The 26383-nt window shown below is 39.5% G+C and overlaps 1 protein-coding gene across 2 annotated transcripts in view; it reads right to left on the reverse strand.

Annotated features, from left to right (window-relative positions):
* The window catches only part of PNPLA8 (patatin like domain 8, phospholipase A2), a 46583-nt gene extending 31284 nt beyond the window's left edge, over window positions 1–15299 (reverse strand). Inside the window, exons 1-4 of one of the 2 annotated variants that reach the window (XM_025929532.2) lie at window positions 15166–15299; window positions 7094–8099; window positions 6793–6942; window positions 102–253 (exon numbers count right to left, since the gene is read on the reverse strand). In XM_025929532.2, the coding sequence (XP_025785317.2) occupies window positions 102–253; window positions 6793–6942; window positions 7094–7843 (1052 nt within the window). In that variant the 5' untranslated portion in view covers window positions 7844–8099; window positions 15166–15299. Of the gene's footprint in view, window positions 1–101; window positions 254–6792; window positions 6943–7093; window positions 8237–15165 lie in introns of both variants that reach the window. The other variant, XM_086696977.1, reaches the window with a different exon arrangement.
* Window positions 15300–26383: the final 11084 nt, after the last annotated feature.

A 26383-nucleotide genomic window follows, 5' to 3' on the forward strand; every position in this document is an offset into this window, starting at 1 on the left:
GTGTTGGGCTCCGCGCTGTCAGCACAGAGCCTGCCTGGGATTCTCTCTCTCCCTCTCTCTCAAAATTAAACTTAAAAGAAAAATCATTTTTCTAGCCTCACCTTGTCCCTCCACCATCAATTGTAAGAATTCGGATTCCTCTTCCTTTCACTGGATCCACGTAGCCAATTAAGGCCAAAATTTCTCTAACTGCAGCCTGAAGAGTTTCATCCTTAATTTGTCTCAATCGTAATAAATATGGAATAATTTTTTCCTGTATTGAGAGAAAAGATACTTTATTGCTTTTGTCAAATGAAGAGTGAAAATGTAGGATTTATTTTTAACGAACACACATAGATCAGCACATATAATCACAGTGCCAGTGTTTATTAATTTCTCAGTAATCTTAAATGACTTTTTAACATATTATTAATGTCAATTAATATTCAAGACATATTTTTTCTAATATCTAGGTTAAAAATTAACCTCGAGCCAAATGCTTTCTTTAAAAAATACAATACTTAATAATTAGAAAAAAATATAATTTGCTTAACACAAATTTATGCAGTATTGTTACCGCAAAAGGTTAATAATATTCTAATTACATAAAATATTTTCTCCAAATCTTAAAGAAGATGAAACTGCTTCATAGTAATTACTGGAAATTAAACTTGTTATCAAAAGAAAAACATAAACCATCTTGTGTACATGGGATATAAGGGTAAGTCATAGTGAAATATAAATAAATGTCAGTTAATAAATCAAACTAAGGTAGAAGGCAGAAACTTCTATCCCATTACAATAAATTCAAATTTAAATTCATTATAATATGTAAATAATCCATTTAAACAAAACCAGGACTTCAAGATTCCACATGTTCATATTGTTGACCAGAGGCCAAGAGCCTAGATTGTAGGGTTCTACATTGAGTTTAGCAAAGATTCACTAGGTTCTGTACAGAGAAAGATCTCACCTCGTCAGTACCCCAGGTACTGGGGCAAAGTTGAGTAGCAGCTACACTAGTGCTACGTAACCTTCAGTAAATTAAAAAAAAAAAAGGAATCCCAATGTTTCACTCATTTTATTTCTTTTGTATGATACGTCAAATCTGAACTACTATTGTTCTAATTTCTTTTCGGTTGTGTTTCTGCCCTGGCTAATGTCAGGCTTCAAGGCCCCACTAGAAGACCCTGAACAATGGTAGAGCATGGGAATGTAAATTTCCATTTCTGGTTAGGGTAGGACAGTTTCTTTCCAAGAACTAGAAAAGTTTAATAAAATACAAAAAAAAAAAAAAAATCTGGTTAAAAGCTGCAGAAGCAATGAGGGCAAGGGAGGCTAAGAATCTGGAGAAGAGATCATGATTCAAAGGGGCACATGCACCCCAATGTTTATAGCAGCACTATTGACAATAGCCAAATTATGGCAAGTGTCCAAATGTCCACTGACTAATGGATGAATAAGATGTGGTATACACACACACACACACACACACACACACAAACACACAATGGAATACTACTTGTATTTTTGGAGAGGAAAAAAGAATGAAAACTTGCCATTTGCAACAACATCGATGAAACTACAATGTATTATGGTAAGTGAAATAGGTCAGGCAGAAAAAGACAAATATCATATGATTTCACTCATATGTGGAATTTAAGAAACACAACAGATGAACATAGGGGAAGGGAAGGAAAAATAAGATAAAAACAGAGCAGGAGGCAAACCAGAAGAGACTTAAATGCAGAGAACAAACTGGGGGTTGCTGGAGGGAAGTTGAGTAGGGGGATGGGCTAAATGGGTGATGGGCTTTAAGGAGGGCATTTGTTGGGTTGAACACTGGGTGTTATATGTAAGTGATGAATCACTGGGTTCTATCCTGAATACTATGTTGTATGTTAACTAACTTGAATTTAAATAAATAAAATTTTAAAACGTGAGCTGACAAACTATAGCTTTTCTTCTCTAGAGGCATTTGATCATTGGGGAAAGAAACAGAAGACTGAAAAACTGGGATTGGTTCAGATAGAGGGCCATAAATGGAAGACAGAGAAACTAGCTGAGTTAAAAGGTAACTCAGAGTGGGAAAATACACTTACAAAAAAGATATATGTAGCTGTATTACTATTATATACATTACATGCTATGTTATATTATATTTAATATATACTATACATATAAAAACTTCTATCCATAATATATAAAGAAATTCTCCAAATCATAAGAAAAAGCTAGTCAACCCAATGGAAAACGAGAAAGAGCTGGAAGAGGCACTTCACAAAGGAGGTATACAAATGGCCAATAAACAGTGGAAATGGTGCTAAACTTCACAGTTATCGGAGAAACACAATCCAAAGCCACAATTTAGTATCGCTAAACATCTAACAAAATGGCTAAAAGAACAACCAGAAAGCTGATACAATTTTGGCAAAAGTATAAAGTGCTATAAACACTTTGCAAAACCATTTGGCAGTACCTGCTAAAGATGAAAAGAGGCATACTTCGTGACCAGGAAACTCCTCTTGGGTATACACTCCCAAAGAATAAAGACCTATATTTTCCAAAAGATATGTCCCAGAAGCACTATTCCTAAACATTCCCAGACTGAAAACTATCCAAAAATGTCCATCATCAGTAATATGGATAAATACATTGCACTATATTCATACCACAGAACACAGCACAGTGAGAGTGTTTCACAACCATACCATAGAAGGTTCTCACAAATAATGTCAAGTGAAAAATACCTAAAAAGCACATGCCGTATCATTCCATTTGTACAACATGCAGAAAAAAGGCACAACTAATCGATAGTGCTCAAACTCAGGAAAACTCGTCAATCCTTTTGGAGACGGTGACTGGAAGGGGGCACAGAGGGGCTTTTGGGAGTGCTGCTACTATTCTGTTTCTTATATTGGGTGAGGGTTATATGGATGTTCTCAATTTTTGAAAATTTATGGAGCTGTATGCTTACATACAGTTTTCTGTCTGTGCTGTTTTTATAAAAAGTTAAAAAAGGTCACATGAATGAGCTTAGGGCCCCTACCAGTCAAAGCAGAGATGAATTCAGCATTCAAAAAAATGGAGGGGGAGAAAAAAATTTATAGTAACACAATTTATGAAAAACTAGTCCATAAGGATAGCTTTTTAAAAATGCCAAAAAACATTCATGTCACCAATGAGGTAGCTTTGAAAGCATCTCTTTACTTTGAAAATTGGTGACTAAGTAGAAAGAAATTAAGCATTTCTCTTGCTTATCCTGTAAAATTGGTCTTTGAGAGTAACCAAATAGCTTTAACTGGTAAAGGAAAGCTCTACTTTTACAAAAGAATGTCAATTACAATGCAGAAAGAGTGACAGAATTAGACATTTATCATTCTGCTACCCTAATGAATTGACTAGTTCTGGGAACAAGCAGGTTAATGGGTGATGGGATCATGGTTCCAGCCTAAATGTCCAATGAGAAGATCAGACTGTCATCTCTCTGATTCGGGGGTCAACATTAGCATTACTAATGGTTTTTCAACCAATTATGTTCTGATATGATACAAGATGAGGCACATGACATCACATACAATGTTCTCTAACAAAAAATTGTTTAACTCAATCAATTCTTTATATTTAAATTCCAGCGTTCAGGAAATAAAAGGGAAGGAGGAATACGTCAAATAACACCAATGAGCAGGAAGCCAGGCAAATCCAGAAAGCGAGCCATTCTACAAGATAACCAGCCTGGTCTCTTCAATTAGTTTTGAAAATGAGGGAAGGAAGAATAGCGCTATAAGTGACCTGGGGGAAATAACCAAATGGCATGTATGGTCTAGACTGGACCCTCGTTTGGACACTATCAGTTATATAAAGAACCTTTTCAACCTGGGTATAGGATGAGATGAAAATTTACTGATACAGAAAGGTGTACACTATGAACAGAAAAAAAAAAATTTAATTTTAAAAAAGGCTATAAAACAGTACATATACAATGACTTTATTTTGGTATATTAAATATACACAGAACAATTTCTAGAAAAATATTGTGGTAGGCCTTACTAACGCTCCCCAGTATCCAGTTTGCTCCTCCTTCCCGGCACACAAAGGCAGTACTTCTAAAGCAGGATAAGTAAGTTCTGAGTAGAAGAAGCCTGTGGCACTTTCTGCTGAAATACTCTCTTACCTGCTAGAGTCATCACGGAGGAGGCCTCATATGGAGACAGAGAACAAGATCAAAGTAGCCACCACCCGCATGTTCACTGTCCTGGAGAGTCACCTAAACCCCCAGGCAACGTTGCACAAGGGACAAGTAAGTTTCTGTTGTGTTAAACCACTTAGGTTTTGGTATTGTTTGTTATTAAGTTTAACTCAGCTTCCTCTGATTAATACAAAGTGACATCAATACACTTACAGCAGTAATCTCTGGGTAGCAGAAATATGTCATTTTTTTTTTTTTTAATGTTAAGGAATGGCTTTTTTTTTTTAATTTATTTACTTTTTTTTGCAGGTTTTTTTTTTTAACATTTGTTTATTTTTGAGACAGAGAGAGACAGAGCATGAATGGGGGAGGGTGAGAGAGAGGGAGACACAGAATCTGAAACAGGTCCCGGGCTCCGAGCTGTCAGCACAGAGCCCGACGCGGGGCTCGAACTCACGGACCACGAAATCATGACCTGAGCCAAAGTCGGCCACTTAACCGACTGAAATTTACTTATTTTGAGAGAGAGAGAGAGAAAGAGAAAGAGAGTGGGGGAGAAACAAGGAAAGAGTGAGAGAGATTCCTAAGCAGGCTTCACACTGTTGCCACTGTTAGTGCTTTTTTCCTTATTTTTTACAACGTTTACACTGTCTTTTTTTTTTTAATAATAAAAGGTCTAACTTGACAATAAATTTCATGTTAAAAAATAATAATAATAAAAGGTTACTTTTTTATTTATCTCATTGGGAAAGTTCACATGAAAGTGTAGGTATGAACATGTCTTAATTTATCAAGTTCATTCTTTCTGAGATACTTATTATGTATACCAAATAATACATGATAAGAACTTTTTTCAGACCATCCAGCTTTTCATTCATAATTGATCTGAATATACACTCCTATATCACACTACCACCCCTTGGTATTGAAAGATCCTCAGATTTGGGATCAGTAATGCAAAATAAAAGAGCCCTCAAAATTTCTATTAGCATGAATATTCATAATAGACCAAAACTGGAAAACATCCATCAGGGGTATGTAAGTAAATAAATTGTGATACATTCACACCATGGAACAAAAAAGCTTGTTCTACAACTACCCCTAACAATGTGAATGACTATTAACAACATGCTGAGTGAAAAAAACCAATCACAGTGGTTTATATAATGTACAAAAGCAAGCAAAACTAATCTAATCTAAACTAATTTGGGGAGACTGTGACTGAAGAGGGGCACAAGGCAGGTTTCTGACGTGCTGGTTAATTCTGTTCTTCATCTTGGGAATCACTTACACGGACGCATTTAGTTTGTGAAAAAGTCACTGAACTTTATACCAATAACTGCATGTGTACTATACTTCAATAAAACATTTTTTAAAAGTTCTTTAAAGTATGCAATTCTACTTCAGATCTCGGCTTTCAGTATATCACTGAAATGTTAATTGGACTTAAAAGCATACCTATATTTGGGAGATTTGTCTTTTAGGTAAGAGATTAAATATCTATATGAAAGACAATCCCCAATTTTATTACCGTGAAATTCTAAAGTTTAGCTTACATACATCATAGGTATGAATTATACAACTACAGGAGGCCAACTTATTTAAAGACTTAGATCATTCTTCAGCAAGTTAACTGTCAAAAAATGGAATATGAACTAAGTTAACTTAAAATTTTCTGAATGGCAAGTCAGCAGATCTCTAATCAAATGTTAACATTATCTATTGATTATGTATTTGTAAATTGTTCATTAGATACTACAAATAACCTTAGCAGTACAGATGTAAAGAGACTCAACCACATCACTCATATTTTATAGTATTTCTCTGGAAACAGTCTATTTAAATGGGTCTAATTTAGCTTCACTATTTTATATTTGAAAAAACTGAGGCCGAGAAAAGCTAACTTTTTATTAAAATAATTACCAATTCAATTATCATTGATCATCAAAATTTTTAGATCTGCAAATACAAAAAGATCATGAAATAAAAATTAGCAATGGTGTTACTTATGAATTACATCTCCTGTCTTAAAAGAGTAGACATATGGTATAAACATCTACATTGCATTTTAGAAAAATTTGGCAACTATTAGGCAATTCAATGAATGCACTGAGTTATAGCTTCTATTTTAAAATGTTTAATCTCAAAGTATAGATAGCAGTACCGATAGCATAATTCATCGTCACAGAGTAACAGAGTATTTAGCGTAATATTCATCACTGAATAATTGGGACAATTAATCTATAACACAACATGTGCATGATAAAAACCACAAAAATATTTACTTTTTAATGTTTTTTTTAAATTATTATTACTTATTTTTGATGGAGAGAGACAGAGCGTGAGCAGGGGAGGAGCAGAGAGAGAGGGAGACACAGAATCCGAAGCAGGCTCCGGGCTCCGAGCTGTCAGCACAGAGCCCGACACGGGGCTCGAACCCACAAACCGCGAGATCGGGACCTGAGCCGAAGTCGGACGCTCAACCGACTGAGCCACCCAGGCGCCCCTTAAACCACAAAAATATTTAAATAAAAAAAAAATGAAAGGCTTTGCTTTCTCCATCTTAGAAAGTGTATTAGTATTCTTATTCTGAGACAAAACCAGATTCAATAAATTAGAATTACCTTGACAGCCACTCCTTTTCCCTCAGGAAATTCTAGGAGATGAAACGTCAGTTCTTCAACCCTGTTAATGCAGAGCTTTGGGTCAGCTGTTCTTCTCAATGCTTGGACTAATGCCCGGGTTCTGTTATCAATACTCACTCTTGCAATAATCTATAAAAACATGTTAAAATATAGATGAGTAGAATTATGAAACTGCTCTAGTAATATCAACACATGACTGAAGTTCCTTAGGTCCATAGGGAAATGAAACTTAGGAATTGGACAAACATGAGAACTTCAAGCGACACTGGTAACAACTTGCCTTTTCTCGCTGAAGAGATAACCGCTTTTTCTCCTCTGCATTTTTGTCTTTGCTGACAGGTTGCTCGGCTTTAACAGCCTCCTCCTGTTCTTCCGGCTGACTCTTCGAATCATACTTCAATTTGGGGACAAGTCCACCAATATAACCACCTACTAAAGCTTGTACACCTTCAGTGGGACGAGAAAGAAAGTTAGCAATACTTTGTTTAGTAGAAACTGGAAGTGCCTCGGGTGTGCCACCGGGACTTGCAGGCTTGTCCTCAGAACATAAGGAAGATTCTGAATCTAGCTTATCCCTCAGGGAGCCAGGATCTGGAGAGCTAGATTTCCCTTCTTCAACCTTTGTATCTTCAAGTTCCGATTTGTCCTGGAAATGTTTACTTTCTTTTTTTTGAGGCATTCTTTCCTCACGTTTGAAGTATGAATTAATATGACTTGATAAAAAGTAGAACGACTCTCCAAATTTTGTGGTTATACTACGCGTGTAACGAAACAGGCTTTGTTTACCTAGATCTTCATCTAGAACACGACTTTCCTTTTCCGAAAAAGAAGTATCTTCTGATTTGTTGCTATACTTTTTCAGAGATTTGATGGCTTGTTTAATGTTTTTCTGTTTTAACCAGCCACCATCCGATACTTTTCTTAATATTCGAGAACTTGGCTTAAATTGAGCTAAACGTGAGATCATTTCATTCTGAGTGCCAAAAACAGCCTTTGAAACAGAGTTCAAAGTACTTTTAATACGGGACATACGAATGCTCACTTTTGTTAGTCCCTTGGGGGCAGAAGTGCTAAGTTTCAAAATCCCAATGTGTAAACCATGGTGGCTTGGAGAGGAACAGTGCTTGCTGCAAGAATGTGCTTCACTTTTGGTCCATTTACATCTTATTTTGCTTGTATGAAAACCTCTTTGTAGACTGACGTGGCTTATCCTCCAGTAATGTTTAGGTGAGCACAAGAAATGCAGTTGCTTGCTTCTCTGCTTCCCACAAAGACTTCTTGCATTACTAAGGAGGTAAATATAATATATATCTGTAGTCAAATTAATAGACATAACTTACAAATCATTTATTTTCTATATGTTATGATTTTCACTTCATTCCTGAATGCTTCATTTAAGAAATGCCATAATTCATGGTCTTACCTGAAATGGCAAGAAAAAAAAATTAGGATTCAAGGTAAAATGGAAACCAGGTGTAAGATAAAATACATTTCTGCTCAAACTAAACTCAGCAGCTTGTCTCAAAAGAAGACAGAGTAATGCACTTCCATTACAGATAGCACAGATTTGACTTTTAAGCTAACCGAAAACAATTCATTTGTCAGTGCAGCAATCAAAGAAAGAAGTCAATAGTAGGATGTTTGATAAGAACTAATTTAGGGAAGCTACCCAATAGATAAGTTTTCCTATAATACATAACTGAATATGCAGTTTAGATACTATGCTGTTTTTCTTCCTTATTGTTAAAGTCTTGACTGGTTTACGTGACACTAGACATTGAGTTCTTTTAAAGAGTCAAGTCTTCTACTACCTCGTTCATTGCAAACATTTATAGTATATTTGATCTCCACCAGACATGGTGCTAGATGCTGAGACCACAAAGACCAACAGGATAAGAGGGAACTCTCGGTCTAGAGATACAGATAGCCATGTAGAAAACACTTCACTCTCTAGTTATGTTTATTAAATCAAAGAAGTTTGACTAGAAGAAGCTATGTGCCACATCTAACAGACCAGGGGTCACCGAAGAATAAATACAAACAGTGAAATTACAAAAACATCCTCACCACATCAAATAAAAATACCAATTTTAAACAGATTATTTTGTTCTTTTAATTGCTAAAAATGTAAATGGTTGATAATATCCAGCATCGATAGTGGCCTGGAGAAATGGGACACATAGGGCTATTTGACAGTATCTAATGAAATTTTAAATACTATCTATAGAAATTTTAAAGGCACAAATTTCTTGACCAGAAATTCCAATACTAAAAATCTATTTAGAATCCTACAGAAATACTTGCCTAAGAGTGCCAAAGTATGTAAACCCTTTCCCTAATGCATTGCTTGAAATAATAAAACAATGAAAAACAACTCTAAAGGTCTTCTAACAAGGGATGGTTAAATAAATTAAGTCACATACATACAACAGAGTGGGTACCATATAACGTGATGCAGCAGTTAAAGGAAACCAGGTGACCCGCATATCTTCCATAAGCACTACAGTGAAAAAGGCAAGCTGCTATACACGTGCTATACATACGTGGAGATACAAGGAGGCAGATACGTAGCTACTACATAATGAAAGAAAACAAAACCTATATGTGCCATTTAAATCTGTGGCTACACACACACACACACACACACACACACACACACACACACACACACAGATTCTGAAAGGATAGGTACCAGTTTAATTTTTTTTTTTTTGACATTTATTTATTTTAAGAGAGAGAGAGAGAGAGAGAGACAGAGCATGAGTGGGGGAGGAGCAGAGAGAGAGGAAAACCTAGAATCTGAAGCAGGCTCCATCCAGGCTCTGAGCTGTCAGCACAGAGCCTGACATGGGGCTTGAACCCACAAACCATAAGATCATGACCTGAGCCGAAGTCAGGCTTAACCGACTGAGCCACCCAAGAGCCCTGAGCACCAGTTTATTTGTGAGATCCAAAGAGAACAAGGAGAAGCGCTTTTACTTTTTCCTTTTGTGTTGTCTGAATTTTTCTTACAATAAGCATGTATTGTTACTTTTGTAACCATGCCAATGGTGAGAAGAGATATCCAGGTAAGGTGGGGGGGGGGACAAAAAAACACACTAAAAACTGGACAAAGGTAAAAAGGAATACATGAAGTGGAAAGCTGAGAAAGAGAGAATTTTAGATAATGTGAAAAAATAAACACAAACACAAAAAAAGCATTTAAGAAAGCATATACAGGGGCTCCTTTGTGGTTTAGTTGGTTGGGCATCTGACTCTAGATTTTGGCTCAGGTCATGATCCCAGGGTTATGGGATTGAGCCACACTGGGCTCCCCGCTGAGCTTGGAGCCTGCTTAAGATTTTTTTCTCTCTCTCTCTACCCCTCTCTTCTGTTCACACACTCCCTCTCTCTCTCTAAAATAAAAGAAGGAAGGAAGGAAGGAAGGAAGGAAGGAAGGAAGGAAGGAAGGAAGGAAGGAAAGAGGAAGAAAGGAAGAAAACACAGTATAAGCCAAAATGGCAAGCAGTCTAGTTTCACTTCAGGACCTACAGAGAACAATGAGGGAGAGGTAGAACATGACATTGCAAAGATAGTTTGGGCCAGATTATGCAAAGTCTTACAAATCTTGCCAAGGAGATTAAAGATCAAACTGTCAATAAAGTATTTTAAGCAAAGGAAGGACACTAGAAGGGTGATTCCAGATCTCTGAAAGAATGGAATAGACAAGACTGAGAAAGATAGAAACCCAGAACCTACTGTTGACTGTTCAGATTACAGTCTGAACTGCGAACTTTCTAAATCCCATCTGAACATATTATTTTAAAATACCCAATTTTACAGAGAGGAAAAGAGAAAAGAAACGAACCTGTCTGCCTCCCAGGTTTTCCTGAAGTCCTCAGGACTTGCAGTCAATGAAAGCTGAATTAACACAAAATCCCCACAATCCCCAACGGAGAAAAATACTTGATAAAATGCAATTAAAGTCGTTGTGAATAAAACGCCATGCTCAAAACCAATAATGGACTCCTCCTACTCAACAACACAAAATCAAATACCCCAATTAAAAAATGGGCAAAGAACTCGAATAGACATTTCTCTAAAGACCATATAAAAATGGTCAACAAGCATAGAAAAGATGCTCAACATCACTGATCATCAGAGAAATGTAAATCAAATGAGATATCACTTCAGACGCATTTGGATGGCTAGGATTAAAAACAAACAAACAGAAAATAACAAGTGTTGACAGAGACGTGGAGAATTCAGAATCCTTGAGCACTGTTGGTGGGACCGTAAAACGGAGCAGCTGCTATGAAAAACAGTACTCTGGTTCCCCAAAATATTAAAAATAGAGGTATCCTCTGATCCAGCAAACCTACTTCTCGGTATATACCCAAAAGAATTGCAAGCAGGGTCTCAAAGAGGTATTTGCACACCTCTGTTCATAGCAGCACACAACAGCAGAAGTGGAAACAACTCAAACGTTTATGGACAGATAAAGAGATAGACAAAATGTGGTATTTACATACAATGGAATATTATTCGGCCTTTAAAAAGAAGGAAATCCTATCACATGCTGTAATAGGCATGAACCCTGAGGACATTCGAAGTAAAATAAGCCATCACAAAAGGACAAATACTGTATGATTCCACTTATATAAAGTATCTAGAGTTATTCAAATTCATAGCTATGAAAAGCAGAATGGTGGTCCCTAGGGTTTGGGGGAATGTGGTAAAAGGGGATGTTCAATGGGTACAGAGTTTCAGTTCTGCAAAACAAAAAAGTACTGGAGATCTGTTTTGCAACAGTGTGAATGTACTTAATGCCACTGGACCATACACTTAAAAATGGTTATGATGGTAGATTTTATAATATGTGTTTTTATGATAACATAAAACAACCCCAATAGCGGTAAATCCATAATTGAGAAATCACAAGCCTGGATCTTCTTCAGTCACATTGCCTTAAAAGGTACACAGACCCCAAGCAAATGAAAACTAGTCAGAGCAGGTGAACCCCAAGGGGCCTCAGCAGAGTCAACTAAAACTACCATGAAAGGACACTTCCACAATCAGGGCAAATGGGCTATTTTACTTGACGTGATCAGGAGAACTGAGCTGGCATTTTACTGGAGACCTGAATTAAGGAAAAAAGCAAATCAGTAAGAGTATCTGAGAAAAAAGCATTCGAGGCAAATGAAAAAGTAACCAAGATTTTGGAGACAGTAATAAGTTCTGTCTACTCAAGAATAAGCAAGAAGGGGCACCTGGGTAGCTCAGTTGGTTAAGCATCCGACTTGGGCTCAGGTCATGATCTCATGATTCATGATTTCAAGCCCCACGTCAGGCTCTGTACTGACAGCTCAGAGCCTGGAGCCTGCTTCGAGTTCTATGACTCCCTCTCTCTCTGTCCCTCCCCTGCTCATGCATGCTCTCTTTCTCTCAAAACTAAACAAACATTAAAAAAAAAAAAAAAAAAAAAAGAATAGCAAGAAGAACCAGGTGGCTGAAGCAAAAAAACAAAAACAAAAAACAAAACAAAACAAACAGGGAAAATGGTGGAAAAATGGGCCCAAGAGTCAAACACAAGGCAGAGCTACAAGCCTAGACCACGGTAAGGGGTCTGCATTGTTTCTTTCCAATCCTCTAACTCTCATGAATTATGAGTACACCTAACAATAAGGCACCAAAATACAGTATATGAAGCTTAAAAAAAAAAAAGAGGAACAATTACAGGAAGACAAGACAATTTCATGATCATAACATTTTAATACACCTCTCTAGATACCACAAATATCAAGCAAAAATTAATAAGCATACAGAACTGTCAACAAAATCAACAAGCTTCATTTAACTGTTCCCAAACCACAACACTAGTAAATGCAGATCAAAGTTTTGAGAGTAAATTTGGCCAGAACAAAAGTTAGACTGGAAAAAGGTAAAGAGAAGAATGTCAAGTGGGCAGTGCCATAATTTACTGAGAAAAGAGAGGGAAAGACTTGAGTACCTATATATAGGGTAGAATAAATTCAGTGGAGGAATAAATAGAATAGAAAGGTTTAGACGAACCTCTAGGATATGGAACCGCATTTTAACTAGAGGAAATAAGGGAATTGCTAGGTGGAGGCTCGACTGAGGATGGAAAGAATGAATCTACACAGGATTTCCCTTAGTTATTGCAATAATGCAGTCATAAAGGGACAAGGATTGAATTAAGGTAATGGCACTGCACTGGACAAAGGGTTCCTGGAGAAAGGACTCGGTAACAGGGAAGAATGGGGTAAGGAGAAGATGTCAAGACAACTCAAGTGTTTTTATTCAGAAACACAGAGAGAATACCATTAGTGAATACGAGATAACTGGGAAGGGAGCCAATTTAATACGAGAGGAAAATCTCTGGGATTTACAGGGTGAAGTAACAGTGGAACATTCAAACAGAAATGTACTACAGGAACACAGGCTGGAGTTACCAGCACAAAACATAAGCTGAAAACATAAGACTGGATTTACCAAAAAAAGGTTTATAGTAATAATACTTGAAAATTTGGGATTCACAGAGCCTGATTAAATTTCCTCTTCCTTGAAAACTGGTTATTTGCATATATACTACATTCTCCATAATGGTTCAGGATATTTATGAACCTACTAAAGAATTCCCTGGATTTGAAATTTTATAACTCGGGGCACCTGGGTGGCTCAGTCAGTTAAGTGGCAGTGAGTTCAAGTCCCGCATCAGGCTCTGTGCTGACAGCTCAGAGCCTGGAGCCTGGAGCCTGCTTCGGATTCTGTGTCTCCCTCTCTCTCTGTGTCCCTCCCCTGCTCGCGCTCACTCTCTCTCTCTCTCTCTCAAAAATAAACATCTAAAAAAACCCTGAAAGTTTAAAACTCTGGTTTTAGTAGTTTCTTTAGAGAGAAGAACAAGGGTAGAGCCTTGACTGTGAGGAAATCTTGCAGGAAACAAAAAAACCACAGGAGAAAAGATACCCTGAAAAAACCAGGGTAATGGAAACCAATACAACATCAAGGCATAAAAAGAACTGGATGATGCACAAAGTAAAATATAAAACATAGGAGTGAGAGATTATAACTAAGACATGGCAGGAAGGTGTCCAGGCCTAAGAGTTCTAACTCTGACCTTTTTACAACTATGTGTCCCACAAGGGAGGCAATATGTACCCTACAGCACAATTCCTTTCTCATTACTGAGCAAAATAACTCAGGACAAGCTGTACTTTTACCAACTTTGCATGTGAACCCGATAAATACATAGTCAACTGATCTTTTCCCTCAACATCCCTATAAAAAGATACTCTCTCAAGATTTTAATATAGATCGACGGCAGAAATGAAAAAAAAAAAAAAAAGCAAGACAACACTGATAAAAGTCTGACCAATAAAAATTATGAAATAAAAACATGTTCTTATGTTGAAAGTACACATAAATTACGCAATTGAACAAAACAACGTCATTGGGGTTGAAACAACGGCCTCACAAGAGGCATAAACTCTCACTCACAGTTTAATATACTTTTTTTTTAACTGTCGGATTTAAAAATTCTTAACTTTCCAGTTTCCCCGATACAATGAAGCATACTTTTGTCAGTCTGAAATCCCAGCAACTAGGACTAGAGAACCAAAAAAAACACCACCTTCAATAAGACAGCCCCTTCCGGGCATTTCTTCTATGTCTCTCCTAGAAGGCCCCACTTTTCTTTAAAGTTATCACTGTACTAGGCGTAGAAACCAGGTTTCTCCCAGCATAATGACAGAAATGACAATGACGAGGAGCGCTGCAACACAATGATTCATACAGTTTCATGTTTTAAAGGGCACACACCCGAAAGTGCCGAAGCAATGGCAGTGGAGGGAGGAAGTTAAATGCGGATGGGGTTAAAAAGAAATCGCTGGTAAATAAAAACATCACGCAGGAGAATGAGCCGGTGCGCCGACAGTCGAGAACGGTGCAGAATAGGGAAACCGTTTTGACAGTCCCCAGCGAACTGATGGACAACCCTACAGTCCAGGGGCAGCCGAAACACGCTCGGGGTCACCAGGCTGGGAGCGGTGGGGGTGGGACAGGAAGCGAGGGGCGGGACCAGGGAAACCAAAACAGTTCGCGGGTCCGTGCCAGCAAAAACCGCGGGGGCCGCAGGGGCAGGCACCGCGCACCAATCAGCCCGGCGTCCGCGGCTCCTTCCGGTGCCCGGCCGCCTTTTGGAACCTCACTCCTGGGAAGCTGGGCGTCTCCCCGCCGTCTTACTCTGCAAGTACCCTCCGAGGACCGAGAAGGGCCGGACAAGTGCCCCGGGGCGACCAAACTGCCCTCTTCCCTATCCGGTCGTCCCGCCTCCGTCCCCCAGCCGCCACTTACCGGGATGCAGGCCGCAACTACTTGGGCGGCAGTGGCGACGCGCCTCTTCCCGGCGAGGACGTCCACTCCGGCCGGCCCGCATCAGCTGAGCTTCCAACACAAACAGAAAAGCAGCGGCCGCGGCGCCACCCCCAACAGCTCCGTCCCGCCCCTGCGGAAGTGACGCACGCGCGGGCCTCGTCTACCCGCCGGTCCGGGAGGAGCCCCTTCGCAGGGCTAGGGCCTCGGCCTCGCTGTCAGTCGCGGGTCCCCTCTCCGAGGCATGCGCAATGGAGCAAGAGTGGGCGCGGGGCGGGAGACGTGCGTGCGTGCACGCGCCTGCGTGTGCTGGGGGAGGCGGAGCTGGGTGGTGGGCTTGGGGTTTGTCACTGTGCTCGGTGTGCTTCTCTGCGGGTCTAAGCTTCCATCTCCAAGTCCCTGAGGGTCCTTTCCGCGCGCTGTCCAATCCGCGGAGCTGGGGGCTACGTTACCAGCTGGCGGGAGGGTGGTGAGCGGCGTGGGCCGCGATCCTTTCCCCTCCTACTCGCCGTTCCTGGGCTTGGCCACCGCGTGAAGTACTGGAAAACGCTTCCACCTAATACTATCATTTTGGAAGTTAGCCTGGGACGTTAGCATATGCATCCCACAAAAGGTCCCACGCTTCACGCTTCTGTTTTTCGAATTCTGACCTTGTATGCCTGCCACGGGAGCGAGCAATCTGCAGCCCTTAGGGCAAATACGGACCCCTGGCTGTTTTTGTACATCCGTGAGCTGAAATGCCTTTTACATTTGATGGTTAAAAAATTAAAAACATTTTGGAACACATGGCCACAACATGAAATTCAAATTGAAGTGTACATTAAAAAAAAAGTTTTAGGAGAACACAGTCGTGCTCATTCCTTTGTAAGTCAAGCAGCTTTCATGCTACAGCAGTGAGTGTGGGTAGTCACAACAGCTTCCTTTATTCTCTTGAACTGATTTTGCAATTAAATTGAGGTTAGGAAACACAGAAAGTAGGCTGTATTGGACTCCAACCTTAAAATGTTACAAAGACTTAGACTCTTCCCTTCTGGCTCACCATGTTTTAGCTTGCTGTAAAGCTATTGTAAAATCTTTAAGGAAAGAATTGTATGAGCTGTCAGACATAGTGGGTGTGTGTGTATATATACACACACACACACACACCCGAAAATAATTTTTTTTTTTTAGTTAAGGCAAGGAAGCCATCTTGCTAGGCTCTTGGGGCACAGTTAGCTGGGTTGCCTACATCACAACGCGTGGTAAAACCCCTGAAGCACATAATCCACGTTATTTAGCTATACAATAGTTAAAAGATGTATGTGACACATCAAACTTTAGAGGTGTTTGGAAGTAACTTTAGTTCTGGAGCGATGTTTCTCCCCATTGTTAAAAAGACAATGATTCTTACACTTCTCTGTAAGGAGGACTTTATTCAGGGCTATTGCTGTAGGTGTCAAGACTATTGCAATAGCGGAGAGAGATTGGTCTCAACTATGAATACAACAAAGACAGCTGAAGATGTATAGCCAAGGAGCAGAGAGAGGGGTCAGTGGATAGAAAATTACTAAGGACATCAAGGTTAGAGGTGATTCTTGCTAAACTGATTTCACAGGATTCTTGCTGAAGACAGACCAGTGAGGTCATAGAGCAAAGGTGAGGGATGAGGAATTTGATCAGATATCAAGGGTGATAAGACATAAAGGCTGGGAGATTCTCTCCAAACTGCCTTAGGATTCTGACTAAAATTGGACTTGGCAGGCCAAAGATGGGGCCCAGGTAGGAAGCGTAGATGAGAGGAGGGCTCACAGACACCTAATTAAAGTTTGGCCAAACAGAGTCTTGGTCACCATCTATTCTCCCCTTGTTTTCCTTTATTCCCCAATTTAGTCAGACTTCATGATTTCAGATTTTCCTCCCACATCAGAAATTTTCAAATAACTCTCAAGTCCTTCTTTGCCCTTCCCGTCCCTCCATTGTCTACCCCCATAACTTTAACAGCCATGAATGAATGATGATTCCTACTGCCAAATCTCTCTACTCTTGCCACTGCTCTGCATTGTCATTTCCAAGGCATTGGTTTAGGCTTTCATCATTGGGACGCAATATAATCTAAACTGGTTTTCTACCCTATAGCTGGCCTCTAACCCAGACCCATTCTCTTCTGCGCAGCCAAAGTAATCTTTCTAAAGTGCAGTCCAATCGTGTTTTCCTTGAGTACAAAGTTTTTCTTGGCACTTCATCTCCGTAGAAAAAATGCATAGCATGAGAGACTCTGACACTTGCCAACCTTCTAGCCTTAATTTCACCACAGGACCCTTGCTGTTTACCTTCCAGCCATACCAATAGTTCTCCAAATACCTGTGCCTTTCTGTACTTCAGTGCCTTTGTTTACGCCTCCTTCAAAACCAGAAAAACCTACAAAACCTAAACAACTTAAACATACTATTACCATATGACCCAACAATTGTTCTCCTTGGTATGTATCCAAAGGAGTTGAAAGCTTATGTCCACACATAAACCTACACACAGAGCTTTATAGCAGTTGTATCAATAATTATCAAAACCTGGAAACAACCAAGATGTCCTTCAGTAGATGAATGAACAAATTAACTGTGATACATCCCAAGAATGGAATATTAATCAGCGATAAAAAGAAGTGAGCTTCAAGCCATAGAAAAGTGTGGAGGATACCTTAAATGCTTCTGACGAAGTGAAAGAAGCCAATCTAGAAAGGCTACATACTGTATGAGTCCAACCATACAACATTTTGGAAAAGGCAAAAGTATGGAGACTATAAAAAGACCAGAGGTTGCTAGGGGTTGGGATGGGCAGGCAGGGATGAGTAGGCAGAGCCCAGAGGATTTTTAAAGCAATGAAAATGCTCTGTATGATACTATGATGATGCTACATGTTATTATACATTTTTCCAAACCCATAGGATGTACACCACCAAGAGCGAACCCCAAACTACGGACTTGGGGTTATTACGATGTGTCAGTGTAGGTTCATTGATGTAACAAATGTACCACTTTGGTAGATGTTGATAGGGGGCAGGCGATGCATATGTGGGGTTGGAAGGCATATGGGAAATCTCCGTACCCTCCTCTCAATTTTTCTGTGAACCTAAAGCTTCTCTAAAAAAATTTAACTCTTTAAAAATTTAAAAAGAAACACCAGAAAAGTCTGCTCTTATTACTTCGTAGAGTAAACTATTCCTTCTAGTTGCACTTGCTTCTCCTAGTGCCCTGACAGCACAGTCTTGTAATTTATTCATTTATATGCCTATGAATTTCCTGTAAGCAGGGAGTATAACATCTATATTTGTGTCTTCAGGATCTAGCATAAATTCCCAGTGGAGGAGGTGCAGAGAGAGAGGGAGACACAGAATCCCAAGCAGGTTCCAGGCCCTGAGCTAACACAGAGCCTGATGCGGGACTTGAACTCACAAACCACGAGATAGTGACCTGAGCTGAAGTTGGCTGCTTAACCGACTGAGCCACCCAGGCACCCATCATATTATTATTACACAAGTTGTACCCCAGGTTTTAGCACGAGAGTAACAACACGAAATGAAAATCTTAAGGACACACGTAATTACATTTTTTAACTTGATTTTGAATATAAGTTACATTTTACCTAATACTTTTGTAGCTTATTCCTTGCCTTAATACTTATTTGTAGGATATTGAGTTTTACTGTCAATTTTTTGTAGTCAAATGTCAGTATTTGGGTCGCTTAACTTCAGAGTTAATACAGGATCGGAGTCCTAGCCTTATCAGTCACTGGTTGTGAGACATTGGGCAAATTTAACCCGTGCAAGCCTCCCTTTTCCCATCAGTATAAGTTCTCAGAATCTCAGTTCAATCACCTAAGGGCATTATGATCTATGGCCAGGGGCTGAGGTAGTTTGACCAGACAGCATGATCAGGCTCCCTCTGACCCCTCGGTTGTTGCATCTTTCAAGAGGACAGCAGCTCCCACAGAACCACAGAATTTGTCTTGGAGAAAAGATTTTTCCAGAAGCCGGGGAACATGGGGAAGAAAAGCGAAAAGGCTATGGGCAATACAGCAGGCACAGGAACACCGGTTGGAAGGATGGATGAATCGGCACCCAGACATAAGACAGCAAGTAGCTCTTTCCTTTCAGTAGTTTTGTATAGATGGGAGCGATGGATTCCAATCCAGTTAGGAATAGGATTGCCAGGTTTAGCAAAATAAATATTGCTTGGGACATACTTATGCCAATATATATATATATATTTGTCATCTATCTGAAATGTGAATTTAACTAGGAATGTGGGTTGTATGCCAAAGGTTTAGGTGACGGGATGGGAGGTAAAGCTGTAAATGTTATAAAAAGCTAAATCGCAAACAACCTTGACTGACCTAGGAATTTGCTCCTTTTGATGATGATGCTTACTTACAGTGGGATATAATTCTGGTGAAATCGAAATCTTTTTAAGTTCACTTATTTATTTTGAGAGAGAGAGAGAGAAAGAGAGAGAGAGAACGAGCTGGGGAAGGGGCAGAGAAAGGGGGAAAGAGAGAATCCCAAGCAGACTCCATGCTGTCAGCCCAGAGCCTGATGCAGGGCTTGAAATCACAAACCCAGAGATCATGACCGGAGTCCAAATCAAGAGTCAAGTGCTTAACCACCTGAGCCACCCAGGTGCTCCCTGGCGAAATAGAAATTCAACCTTTCACTCCATTTTTGAATATCTAGGTTGTAGATGTAATGAAGCTATAATAGCAGAAAGTACCATAGCGAGGGCCAGGTATGGGGGGGCTGCTCTGGAAAGAGGTCCTGCGTGATTATTGGAGAAGAGTGGGATCTTAAAAGAAGCTGGAAGTGACTTCAGATGAATTAATTGAAAAAAAAAACAGATACATTTTAAATGAACTCAGATTAAAGAATCAATCAGAGCACCTTGAACACCTAGAGAAGAAGAGGAAAAGACCTGTCTAAAAGAAATGGGAAATGAGTTATCTTGAGGAAAGTTAGCAGATGCTTTTAGACATGTGAGTCAGTCTTCAGAGTAGGTGAAGCAAGCCCGTTTGGGATTGAAATATTCCGAAACTATGATGCACCTTACAAATCCCCCAAGATCAGGAAGTGAAACAATGCAAGGGAATCACAACCTGTGAGTCAAGAGAACATCTCATCCCAGCAAGGAAGCCCAAACGCAAAAGCTTCCTTATTTTTCAGCCAAACATGTACAAAGCCAGGAAATTTGGCTGCATGGGAGAAGGGGGTGCTTTGCTGACTAATATGCCAACCACGATAATTCCAATTAATGATTAGTTCATTAGACGGTAGGGGGAAAAATTCCTAAACGGAAGTAAAATTGTCCCAAAAATGTGATCTGCGATATAGGAAGAGACGGGGTGGGGGCAGACATGTTCTATCACACTGATTACCTGATGGAAACCGTATAAGGATATTTGTGTTACTTTCTTCTTTCTCCCCTTTTGGCATTACATAAGTAATGTTAACTTCATGACATATTTGTTGTATAAATAGAAGGAGAAATGAAGACAAGTAAAACCTGACTCCAACCTCCTCGAGCAATTCTATTTCGAATATTTTCAAACGTCTCAAACAATAATTTTAAAATTTGAAAAGGCACATTTCATACCATTTGCTGTGTTTAAGAAAGCTGCATCTCCAAATAACAACAACAAAAAAAAGACTACCAGCATCATATGAGTGTGGCTGTATGGTCTATATAGGTCATTATATTTATAGATTTTTTTTTTATCTATACCAAAACTTCATAGTTTTGCTTTATGCCCAGTAGAAAACTGAGCTATATATATTCCATATAATGCATCTTGAATCTAGAGAACTCTAGATACTTTGACTAGAGTGATTTAGTTAGCCTTATGATTCTTATATAGATATCTTAACATCTCTTTTCAAGCATAATGAATGTGTAGCATTTATTACTAAAAAGTGAATACGGTAAAGATTGAATCATTTCTCAAAGACCATCCAATCAGACTTTAGAATTCCTTGGTATAGTCCTAATATCTGAGTTAAAAACTCAGGTTTAGGCAGATTGTGATTCTGTATAAACTCAACTATTTTCCATTAATTGCAAAACAACTTATTGTACAACTAGATGTAAAGCCTCCTTGCCTCCACACTTCCCTTCCAGCTGATAGTACTGTGATGCATAAAGTGGCAAATTGTTTCAGAGTGGGCTTCTGGTGGTTGCTACATACAGTCTTCGAATATGTGTTTTCAAAAACCACTTTTATGATTTTCCAGGTATGAACTCATAAACTAATTTAGTAAATTTCCAGGATACAAAATAATATACAAAAATCTGTTGTATTTCCATATACCAGTAACAAACATCAGAAAGAAAATTAAGAAAAGAAGCCCATTTTTAATTGCATCAGAAAACCCTAGGAATAAATTTAACCTAGAAAGTGAAAGTCTTGTACACCAGAAACTATAAGATACTGATGAGGGGCGCCTGCGTGGCTCAGTTGGTTAAGTGTCCGACTTTGGCTCAGGTCATGATCTCACAGTTCATGAGTTCAAGCGCTGTGTTGGGCTCCATGCTCACAGCTTGGAGCTTGGAGCTGGAGCCTTCTTCGGAGTATGTGTCTCCCTCTCTCTCTGCTCCTCCCCTGCTTGTGCTCTCTCTCTCTCTCTCCCTCTCTCTCTCTCAAAAATAAATAAACATTAAGGAAAAGATTCTTAAAAGATACTGATGAAAGAAATTGAAGAAGATACAAATAAGTGAAAATGTATTCTGTGCTCATGGAATCAGAAGGATTAACATTGTTAAAAAGTTCACGCTACCACAAGCAATCTACAGATTCAATACTGTTGCTATCAAAATTAAAATGCCATCTTTCATAGAAATAGAAAAAAAAAACCCTAAAATTTGTACAGAGCTATAAAAAAGTGCAAATAGTCAAATCAACCTTGAAAAGGCAGGGGGAGGCATCATTCTCCTTGATTTCAAATTATATTATGAAGCTATCATAATCAAAACAGTATGGCATTGGCATGAAAACAGACACATAGGTCAATGGACTAGAATAGAGAGCCCAGAAATAGACCCATGCATATATGGTCAGTTAATTTATGAGAAAGGAGCCAAGCATACACAATGGGGAAAGAGCAATTTCCAATAAATGGTGTTGAGAAAACTGGACAGTTGCATGGAAAAAAAAATGAAACTGGACCACTAACACCATATGCAAAAATTAACTCAAAATAAATTCAAGACTTGAACATAAAACCTGAAACTGTTAAACTCCTGGAAGAAAACAGAGTATAAGCTCTTTGATGTTGGTGTTGGTGATGATTTTTTTTGGGATTTGATACCAGACCAAAAGCAACAAAAGCAAAACTAAACAAGCGGAACTACTTTAATCTAAAAAGCTTCTGCACAGTGAAGGAAGTCATCAACAAAACGAAAAGGTGACCTATGGAATGGGAGAAAATATTTGCAAATCATATATCTGATGGGGGACTAATACACAAAATGTTTAAGAACTCATATAATTCAATAGCAAAATGTCAAATAATCTGATTAGAAAATGGGAGAAGAACTGAATAGACATGTTCCAAAGAAGATCTACGGATGGCAAACAGACACAGAAAAGGTGCTCAACTTCACTCAACATCAGGGAAATTCAAATCGAAACCATAAGGAGACATGACCTTCACACCTGTTAGAATGGCTGTTATCAAAAAGACAAGAAATAACAAGTGTTGGAGAAAAGGGAACACTTGCGTGTGGTTGGTGGGAACGTAAATTGGTACAAGTCACTGTGGAAAACAGTGTATGGAGGTTTCTCAACAAATTAAAAATGTAACTACCATATGACTTTTAACACTTACTGCCTTAGCAACTTTCAAATATGCAATGAATACAGTATTATTACGTATAGTTGCCACGCTGTCCATTACATCCCCATGACTTTTTTTCTTTTATAACTGGAAGTTAAAATTTAGTAAATTTTAGTAAATTTATAACTCGAAGTTAAAATAAATTCCATTTCTGGATATTTGCCCAAAGACAGAAACACTAATTCTAAATGATGTATGTATGCACCCATGTTCGTTGCAGCATTATTTACAGTAGTCAAGATAAGGAACCTAAGTGTCCACTGGTGGATGAAGGGACAAAGAAAATGTGGTATTTACATACAATGAAATCTTGCCATTTGTAACAACATGGATAGAGCCTGAGGGCATTAGGCTAAGTGAAATAAGACAGAGAAAGACAGTGTGTAATCTCACTTATATATGGAATCTTAAAAACAAAAACCCTATCTCAGCCCTCCAAATAGCCCCTAGATACAGAGAACAGATTGGTGGTTGCCAGAAGTGGGGGGCAGGGGACAGGTGACCTGAGTGAAGGGGGTCAAAAGGTACAAACTTCCAGTTATAAAAGAAATAAAGTCATGGGGATGTAATGGACAGCGTGGCAACTATACTTAATAATACTGTATTCATTGCATATTTGAAAGTTGCTAAGGCAGGAGGTCTTAAAAGTACTTATCACAAGAAAATAACTTTGTAACCAAAAAAAAAAAAAAAGAAAAAAGAAAAAAGAGAAAACAATCCATTCGATCTTGGAAAAGGTAAATTTACAAGTGAAACGGCTTCCTGTGGAGAAAAACGAAAAACAAAGTTGGAATAATGTCAGTCTTGAGGTCATCTCATTCTATTTGCAAAGAGGTTTTGAGGTGAGGGCTAGGGGGTTAGCGTCAGGAAACGCCAGCCCCAGCTGAAGAAAAGTGTTGGTTTTCCAGCTGGAGTAGGTGGAGTCCCATGGCTGCTGTTGGTTAGAATGAGCGAGACTGAATCTCACAGAGAAGGTTGAGTTTTGAAGTAGAACTAGATTGAATACAGTTTTTTCATTCTGATTTTTTTTTTCTTCCTTAAGTAAAATATTCTCCCAGTGCTTAACTGAACATACTCAGAGGACAAAAAAATTGAAGTTCTAAAATTGGGATATATAAGCTTAATGTTTAAAAAGAAGTTTATTTTAAAATCCTAGAAGGTTAAAACTCTTTCTTTCTTTCGTTCTTTCTGTCTGTCTTTCAGGTTTTAGAGACAGAGGGTGAGAGAGCGCATGCGTAAGAAGGGAGGGGAGAGGGAGAGCAAGAGAATCTTAAGCAGGCTCCACACTCAGTGTGGAACCCCATGCGGGGCTGGATCCCACCATCCTGGGATCGTGACCTGAGCCAAGATTAAGAGTTGGACGCTTAGGCCACAGAACCACCCAGGCGCCCCTAAAATTCTCTGAATATAGCTCCTTTCTCTCCGAAAACTGTTAGAGTAAGGCATTAACCTTGGTGATTATCCGAAATTGTTTGTCAGAAGACAAAGTCAACCTGTCCTGTGCAGGAGCAGCTCCGAAGCCGATGCTGCTGGAGATGCCGCCATCTTGCCTACTCTTCCTCCTCCAAGGAAGGTGCCATCTGAGAAAGCGGTTGGTGGGTAATCCCTGCTCCTGGAAGGATGTGGTTGGGTCGCTTGTCATTCTACAGTTGTTAAATTGCACCTATGAAATATCTTTAGGAAAGTAACAAAAGGTAACAAAACATAACAAAATCTGCAAATGCTAATGCTCAAACCTATCTATACTCCTATGTCATGAACCAAGACCTTAAGGGCCAGGCACGATGCCCTTTTGGACACCAAACACCCAGCGGCTAAGCCTACCCACATACTGGAGGCAGCACCTGGGACTTGGACCTCTCCCAACTCTGGGCATCTGTGTTCTTGGTCCTTCTCTTTATCTCTGTCTGTGAATCCATGTGGGTGGCTCCCTCTGTCTCACTCTCCCCCAGGGGCAACATAACTTTCTTCCAGGGAGGCATGGGATTTGAAACCAGAAGGGGCCAGGCAGACCACCCCATCCCACCCCTCCATTTCAAAGACAGAAAGGAGTTGGAGGCCCAGGCAGGCCATTCTGTCCCTCTCACGTTCCCCCCTGCGGAAAGTGACCCAGGCAGCGTTTCTCAACAACTTTAGGTGCCAACCAGACTGAAGGGCATCAAACAAGCAGGTTGCAAGAGACCCATATTTTTAAAAAATTGAATATTCTCTGTCCTTTATTTCTAGTATGGCTCAAATAAAATCTCAAATGATGAAACAAAAGTCTTAGATGGCTGAAAGCCAGAGACAAGTCTTAGTAACAGGTCAGGAGGCTGGAGGCTGGGGGACAGTCCCTCTGCTCTAGCTTTAACTCTACACATTCATCTCCTGTTCAAGGGAACATGGGGGAACACACAGAAAGGCCGTCATGCTAGATCATCTCAAATGCCGAAAACCTCCAATTTCCGAAGGCGCGTTCTCCCTAGGGCCTGGGAGAATGAGATTTAAGTTTTGGTGAGACAGAGGACTGTGGTTTTCTGTATCTACTGATAGAGATCCTTTTGCCCTCAATGGCCCCTCTTAGTGATGTAAGTCAAACCCACTCACTGTTCTGAAAGAAGAAATGTGTCACACTTTTGTGACTCAGCAAAGGCCCAGAACTTAGAAATCTGTAAAGATCTGTAAAGATAGACAAAATGCATCCCTTGTATATCATTTTAAATCTGCAGAATTTTTTCTAGGAGCCAAAGACTTTTCAGGGAGGAAGGTAAACGGAACACAAATATCTCTGAGGTTTAAAGCTTTTATTTTTTAATGTATTTTTTTTAAGTTTTTTTTTTTTTTTCATTCTGAGCGAGAGCACAAACACAAGCAAGGGAAGGTCAGAGAGAGAGAGAGGGAGAGAGAGAATCCCAAGCAGGCTCGGCACTGACAGTGTGTGGCCCAATGTGGGGCTTGAACTCATGAACCTGTGAGATCATGACCTGAGCTGAGATCAAGAGTCAGACGTTTAACCGACTGAGCCATCCAGGCGCCCCAAGGTTTAAAGCTTTCAAATAAAACATGTTTGATGGATTGGAGTGGTCGCAAATGAAACCCGCTATCGGAAAAGGCCAACAGGGACGCCTAAGAGGAAACTCGTTGTCCGGGAAGGATCTAAACGGGTGATCTGGCTATAACACCAGAGCCTAGGTATTCTCGGAAGAGGGCTGAATCAGGGCATGATTTAAGGCAGAGACTGTGCCCCCTCCTGATACAGATCCCATTTATTTTACTGTTTATTTCCATGGGAGGATGATGAATGTGTACCAACCCAAAGAGCTGGTGTCTAAAAGCCTGAAGTTGTGTTCAGCCACTGTGGTTGTC

The sequence above is a fragment of the Puma concolor genome, chromosome A2, assembly GCF_028749965.1.
Source record: "Puma concolor isolate L17-30 chromosome A2, mPumCon1.1.hap2, whole genome shotgun sequence".
NCBI lineage: Eukaryota > Metazoa > Chordata > Mammalia > Carnivora > Felidae > Puma > Puma concolor.